The following is a 7,311-nucleotide window of genomic DNA, read 5'->3' as shown; positions in this document are numbered from 1 at the left end:
AATACCCCATGAGACTGTGGTAAGGATAAAACGACTTGACACATAGAAGAGTGCTTGGACATAGTAAGTACTCAGTCAGTGTTGGCTGCCATCCTTAGAACTGCTTAAGGACTTGGGAGAGTTTCACTTGTCCATCAGGAATTGAGAAGAAAATTGTGCTTGAGAAGAAAATAGTATATTAAGATTATAAATTGAGTTTCAAATATTTGACTATTTCACATTTTTCAAAGGTCTGGTTGTTAGTGGTTTTTGTCATGTACTAAATGCATAAATAGAATAATAACATTTATTACGTTTTTTTCATGTATAACATTATTTCATTGAATATTACAGTGTAACATTATTACATTGAATTTTTCATGTGTAACATTATTACATTATTACATTATTATACAGTAGCCATAGATGGTCACATCTATGTCACAGAAGCCACCTGCAAGGCCACCCTGAAGCCGATGTTGATGTGACCCTTCTTTGTCTAATTCCCCACAGGTATCACCTCCCCCAGAAACCTTCCTTCTTCTGGGCTCTCACAGCACCTGTCTTGATGTCCATTCTTGTCACTGAAAATCTTTCTAAAGCAGGTTAGTCGGTCTGTTGGCCCTGGCAAAATGGTATAATTGATTTCCCTTTGGTAACAGAAGGGCAGCAGCCCTAGTGTTAATATTCCTACCACAAATCCTCATTATCTTGCATTGGAAGTGTAACTGTGGGAAGTGGGGGCCACTGAGCTGATAACAGTCACCCCCGATCAGCTCTGGAGAGGCTTTGGGGGTTAAATTCTATGGTAGTTTGAAGTAGGCAAAAGGGAGTTCAGGGTGATCTCTTTGTTGAATTTACCATGGCTCCAGGCCTAGATCTCAGCTTTACCGGATTTTCTGCTGGAATTTTTCAACCACAGGACACCCAGTCACCCTGTTGAAACCCACAAGAGACCTAGGGAGGATTTGTTAATTCATCACGGGGGAAAGGTTCTTCATAGGGGTGGAGCCCTTAGGGCCAGCCTCCAAGAAGCCCAACAGGTGAGGCAAAGGTAAGCAGGGACTCCAGCACACCAGGGGACAGGGGAGGGAGGATGGCCTCTTGGTGGCTCTCAGAAGGTCAGACTGAGGCCTCATGCCCTGAACCACTCCATGCAGAGACCACTTGTGCAGACTGCTCATGCCCACCAGAGTGAATATTTTGAGGCTCCCTGTATTCTTTTTAGTGTTCCAGCTGTTCCTAGCCTATGGGTTCATGCAGTATTATTCCAAACATTTGTTTATGGGCTGAATTGTGTCCCTTGAGAAATCCATATGTTAAGGCATAATCCCCAAAGTGACTGTATTTGGAGACAGCACCTCTAAAGGGGTAATTAAGGCTAAATGAGGTCATAAGGGTGGGGCCCAAATCCAATAGGACTGGTGTCCTTATAAGAAGAGGAACAGACACCAGAGATCTCTCTCTTGAGAGAGCACAGAGAGGTCATGTGAGCACATAGTGAGATGATGCCACCTATAAGCCAAGAGGAGAGGCCTCAGAATGAAACCTACCTTGGTGGCACCTTGATCTTGAACTTCCCAGTCTCCAGAACTATGAGAAATAAATTTCTGTTGGGTAAGCCACCCAGGCTGTGGTACTTTATAATGGCAGCCTGAGCAGACTAAGACAACACCCAATGGGCAAAAGGAATACATTGGTAAAGAAAGACAGAGGGACTGCCCTGGTGGTCCAGTGGTTAAGACTCTGCATTCCCAATGCAGGGGGCCCGGGTTCAATCCCTGGTCAGGGAACTAGATCCTGCATGCTGCAACTAAAGATCCCGCACGCGGCAACGAAGATACAGCGTGCTGCAACTAAGACCCGGCACAGCCAAATAAATAAATATTAAAAAAAAAAAAGAAAGAAAAGGAGCTTTCTGTCTAGGAGGGAAAAAGATGATAAATGAGTAAATATAATTTCTGATTCTAAGGAAAATTCCAGTATTATGAGAGCTAGTGGGGGGGGGGTGGCAGGCAATGGTTTTCTTTTCTTTTTTTTTTTTTTAATGGTTTTCTTATATTGGGCCTTAAAAAAGGCCTCTCTGAGGAGGTGACATTTGAGCTCATCAAGGATGACAAGGAGCCAGCTTTGTACCTCTCAGGGAAGAACATTCCAGACAGGAGAATTAGCTACAAAGGTCCTAGGTGGGCAGGAGGCACATCAAGGCCATTGTGGCTGGAACATGAAAAATGAGGCTGGGAGGTGCACAGGCCCAGGGATTGAGGATAAGTTGAAAAGTCTTTGGAGGGTTTTAAGCAGAGGAGGTGCATCATCTCATTTATCTGATAGAGATGAAGTTGACACTGTCCCCAACATCTAATTCAGGAGATAGACAAGAAAACAGGCAAAAATCATAGCAGCATGATGGGTACTTTCGTAGGAGAAGCTAAGGCCATGGGAAAGCATGTGAATTTCACCAATGTTAACCTCCCCGCCCCCCCAACTGTAGGTCTTTATCACATGCAATTAAACGGAAACTTATCAAAGGATTTGTGTACTGCTGCTTTTTTTTCTCGACCCCTCCCCCAACAATAGTAAATAACCTCGGATGGCACATTGGTTCCAGCCCTTAGATTTTTCAACTTTACCCAATTTTGGACCTCCTAAATTTTGGGGTTGGCGGTGGTAGGAGCAAAGAGGATTTTGCTTGCAGGTGGGCAACTTCTTCCATGGGGGAAGGAGTGTTCTGACCCACTATATTTCTCCTGCGGCAGAAATAAGTGGCACTATATATATCCACTTACAATCTCAGCGCTTCAGCTGAGGCTTGTTCTTGAATGGCAACATTAAACAAAAGCAAGGAGCATGTCTCTGAACGTATCTTGTAGGAATTGCAAGCTCTATTTATTACCAGGTGTGAAATATATCTGTCTGAGAAGGGAAAACAAAGATTCTGGTGAGTTAGTGATGATGGTGTGGCAGTGGGGCGGTGCGGGGCGAGCAATGGGGAAGTACTGTCAGGAAGGGGCAGGAGGTGGAGCCAGGTCCTGGAGGGGCTGGAGGTAGGTCAGGTTATCACTTTCATGCTCTGTCCATTTACCATGGTTACCACGCGTTTCCAGGAACAGCTCATCATTCAACCAGTCTCATAGATAGAGTCTGCAGGTGAGGCCTGACAGGGCCTCCTGGTCCAGCTCTCTCTTGAGAGAGCACAGAGAGGTCATGTGAGCACATAGTGAGATGATGCCACCTATAAGCCAAGAGGAGAGGCCTCAGAATGAAACCTACATTGGTGGCACCTTGATCTTGAACTTCCCAGTCTCCAGAACTATGAGAAATAAAATTCTGTTGGGTAAGCCTCATTTGGGCATCCGGGCCCCACTTTCCCCTCCCTCTCATCATTGCTCTGAGCCAAGGCACCTGCCCCGTCGCGTAGGCACTGAAAAGCGGTCCGCTGAGGTCTAGCCTCGGAGTGATGCAGCTGCAACAAATGACCAGGCCGGCCTCTTCCAGGCAGAACACCTGAGCTCTCCTTTGCTTACAGGGTCTCCGTCTGTCTGCAGCCTTCGCCTTCCCAAAGACCCTCCTTACCTCCTCCCCCTCCCCGGGCTAAGAAGGACCCCAGGGCTCAAGCTGGGGAGAAAACCCCGCCCAGCATGCCACGTTCAGCTCAGGGGTGGCCTCTTCCCGGGCCCGTCCGCCGTCTGCTAAGGAAGCCCCGCGGGTGCCCACCGCCCCGCAGCAGCCCCCAAGCGTCCCTCTCCAGCCTCCTGGCTTCTGCGAGGATACTTAGGGCAGAAAGAGCCGAACCAAAGACGCTTGTCACTGCCTGCCCCTCCCTCCCGGCCTGCGGCCCCGCCCACGCGGACAGAGGTTTAAAGGGCCAGGCAGGCGCACCCGGGCGTGACGCCTCTCCCCACTCCCGCCGCCCGCCCAGGCCGCACCCACTTGGAGGCGGTGCGCCGGGGCCTATTCCTCCGGCGGCGGGCGCGGCCGCTTTAAGCGGGGGCGGGACTGCGTGCTGCGGCGCGACAGCGGCGGCGGCTGAGAGGGCTTAGGTGGGGTCGCGGGCTGGGGCTGCAGGAAGCCGGCCGCCGATGTCGGGGTAAGTGTGGGCAGGCGCGGTACGGCGGCGGTACGGCGGCGGAACGGCCTCGGGAGGTGCGCGCGGCGGCCCCAACGGGTGCGGCGGGGCCCGGGCGTGGGGAGGCCTCTGCGGCGCCGCGGTCAGCGGAGCGATGGAGGGAAGCGCATAGCGATGGAGAGAGGCTCCGAGCAACCCGGGGTCCCTCCGTCCCCCATCGGGGCCCAGTCCGGGTGGCGGGGGCCGGCGGCGGCTCTCAAACCGCCGCCGCTGCTGCCTGGGCTGGCCGGGGATCGCCGGGAGGCGGAAGGCTAGTGGCGCGGGAATTGACCCTCGGCGCCCGCCGTAGCCCGGCCCAGGAGGCGGGCGTTGGGTGTCCGGAGAGGGTGACAAAAGGAGGGAAGCCGAGGGCTGTTTGAGGCCGGGGAGATAGAGTGTGGGGTTGGGGCCCCGTCCCCCCGGAGGCCCTCCTGTTGCCCTGGCCCCTCTCGGCCTCCACGCAGGCACCTGGCTCGCCTGGCCCGGCGCGCAGAGCGAAGGTACCGGCGTCGACAGCGCCCCCTCTGGCCCGGCGCCGCCGCCTCAGGCCTGGCGCGGCGGGGCGGGGCGGCGCGGCGGCGCCGTTTGCCGGGAGCGGGCGGGGCACCGGCTCCGGCCCCCACAACCTGGGCCGGGACGCGGGGGCGGGACAGAAGCCAGGCCCGGGCCCTTGGCTTCTGGGGTCTTGGAGCTTCTCTCCAGCTTGGAGGCTGGATGGGACGTCTTCCCTCGGGGCCCCCAACCCCCCGGCCCAGCGGATAGCGGAGCCTGGCCTCTCGGGGTCTCGGGAAATGGGGGGTTGACGCCTTCGGTGAAGAAGTGGATCCAAGCCTTTAAAAAGTTTGGGCACGACCCACCCGAAGTTTCTTAGGTAGGGAGTGGCCGTGACCCTGAGTCTTGGGTCTCGGTGATGGGAGGTGAAGAGGAAGCAGAAGTCGGGTCATCCAGCGGGGCTGACAGAATCCCTCCGGTTGGTTTCGTTAGTGACTTTTCCTGCCCCCGGAGCCGGCGGGCTGCGCGGGAACAGCGGCAGGCACCCTCTCTGCTTTTGGTGTCTCGAGAGGGCGGGCGGAAGAGGATCTGTGGCGTCAGGGTGTCCCCATTGCTTGGGGCAGGAGTGTGAGCTGCAAGGGAGCGTATCTGGTAGGCAGGGCCGTTGAAAGGCCTGCAGAAGAGTTAATGGTGTGTTTGTTGAAGAAAGAAGAAAAGCAAGTCATGAAACTGCTCCTTAATGTAGAGTGAAACGTGACTGTTACATTCGCGGGGAGGATGGGTAAGAGCAATTTCACTAGGTTCTCTTAAGAGGGCTCTTAAAATAGAGACCAAGTCTCCTGTTTTTCAGCCTGGAGCTGCAGTTCTCACATTGTGGTCATCCACACCTGTTTCCAACTCACTGAAGTGCTTTTTGAAGCATTTAGCCTATTGTATGTCAGATGCAAGCAAAATTTACAGCTTCCTGGACGCCTCCCTGAACCGAGGTCTCTGGATGGTGCTTGGGAGTCCACCGTTGGCACCTGATTTTAGTGCACAGTGAAGTTTGAGAACCCCTCACCTAATGCACAGGTGGTTCAACTACAGTCAGCAGACCAGATCCAGCCAGGTGGCTGTTTTTATACAGCACGAAAACTAAGAATGGTTTTTACATTTTTTTAACGGTTGGGGGAAAAAAAGTCAAAAGAGGAATCATGTTTCATGATACAACTCAAATGAAATTCAAATTTCAGTGTCTGTAAATAAAGATTTATGGATTACAGCCATGGTCGTTCGCTTACAAGTTGTCTGTGGCTATTTTGTGCCTCCAGCAGAGCTCAGGAGTTGGGACAGACCACAGAGCCTGAAATATTTACTCTCTGGCTCTTTACAGAGAGTTTGCTGGCCCCTAGCCTAGGGAAAGACGGACATACCATAGGAAAGAAAAGCATCTGTGTATAAAAATCTTGTTAAGAAATTAATAGACAGTATGGACTTAAGTAACTTTTATTTTCAAAAAAGCAGAGGGAGCAGTGTTGTTTTCTGAATTAATGGAAAACTATTTAGATTAACAGAGGCATTTAGGTAAGATTTTCCTAGCGATCATGAACCTGTGCCCTCAGTAAGTTGGTTAATCATATGCTTCTTTTTGTAGGCTGGGCAAACTCATGGTTATAATACTTTTCTCTTGAGAAACAAACTAGCTCAAAAGAAAAATGGCGTTTGTTGCAACACAAGGGGCCACGGTGGTCGACCAAACCACTCTGATGAAAAAATACCTTCAGTTTGTGGCAGCTCTCACGGATGTAAATACACGTGAGTTGATGCTTTTCGTCATTAAGAAATGTGTTGATGTGACTCCTTCATCTCAGTTCAAATGATGTGCACGTTGAGATGAGTAGTCACATTAACTTTTATCTTAATTTCCCCTTTCTCTACCTCGTGGAGAAGCAAAGTGATGAGCATTTCTGGCTGGAGCCCCAAAGAGGCACGCGTGTGGGTGCGCGTATGTGTGTATCTGTGTCCTTGTCTGTGGATGCACGTGTATGTTTGGGAGTACGAGTGAGTGTGACTGGTTGTAGGGAACTAGTTATGTGCCTGCTTTTAGACCATGACAGTCAAACTGATAAGATCTGATTGCTTCTCTTAAATTATTAAATCCAGTAATTTTAGGAACATTCTTAACATAATTTCTCAATTAATCTGATGGTTTGTTTTGCCATTTACAGCTGATGAAACAAAGTTAAAAATGATGCAAGAAGTTAGTGAAAATTTTGAGGTATGAGCTTTATATTTTATTTTATATTATATTTTATAAAGCTTTAAATTTTGAGGTATGAGCTTTTCATTTTGTGATAAGTATTCACATGTGCTTTCCTACAGCTTCCCTGTCAGTCTTTTTACTAGTAACTTAAAAATTATCTTTGTTAATGTAATTTGTTGTATTTCAAAATTGAAATTTGTACAGTGTTGTCCAGTTTCTTCACACTGGTGATAGTGACTCCTGAACAGTGTTGAGGAATATTGCTTTTGTTTTGGTTATTTGACCTTTTTTTCTTTTCTTTTTTAATTTATTTATTTTAATTATTTATTTTTGGCTGCGTTGGGTCTTCGTTGCTGCATGCGGGCTTTCTCTAGTTGTGGCGAGCAGGGGCTACTCTTTATTGCGGTGCGCAGGCTTCTCGTTGCAGTGGCTTCTCGTTGCGGAGCATGGGCTCTAGGTGCGCGGGCTTCAGTAGCTGTGGCTCGCGGGCTCT

At 50.2% G+C, this 7,311-nt stretch overlaps 1 protein-coding gene across 9 annotated transcripts in view; it reads left to right on the top strand.

Annotated features, from left to right (window-relative positions):
• Nucleotides 1-3,957: 3,957 nt before the first annotated feature.
• Nucleotides 3,958-7,311, top strand: part of TRRAP (transformation/transcription domain associated protein) — a 110,979-nt gene continuing 107,625 nt past the window's right edge. For 4 of the 9 annotated variants that reach the window (XR_013831479.1, XM_079943871.1, XM_079943869.1 and 1 more), the window contains exons 1-3: nucleotides 4,099-5,357; nucleotides 6,210-6,370; nucleotides 6,784-6,833. Coding sequence is in view for 8 of the 9 variants with exons in the window: in XM_079943871.1 (XP_079799997.1) it covers nucleotides 6,271-6,370; nucleotides 6,784-6,833 (150 nt within the window). In the remaining variant the exon portion in view is untranslated. Of the gene's footprint in view, nucleotides 4,067-4,098; nucleotides 5,358-6,209; nucleotides 6,371-6,783; nucleotides 6,834-7,311 lie in introns of those variants that run through there. The other 5 variants (XM_079943867.1, XM_079943866.1, XM_079943864.1 and 2 more) reach the window with 5 other exon arrangements.

This window comes from Stenella coeruleoalba (genome assembly GCF_951394435.1).
Source record: "Stenella coeruleoalba genome assembly, chromosome: 15".
Lineage (NCBI taxonomy): Eukaryota > Metazoa > Chordata > Mammalia > Artiodactyla > Delphinidae > Stenella > Stenella coeruleoalba.
This window is presented reverse-complemented; position numbering and strand designations above follow the sequence as displayed.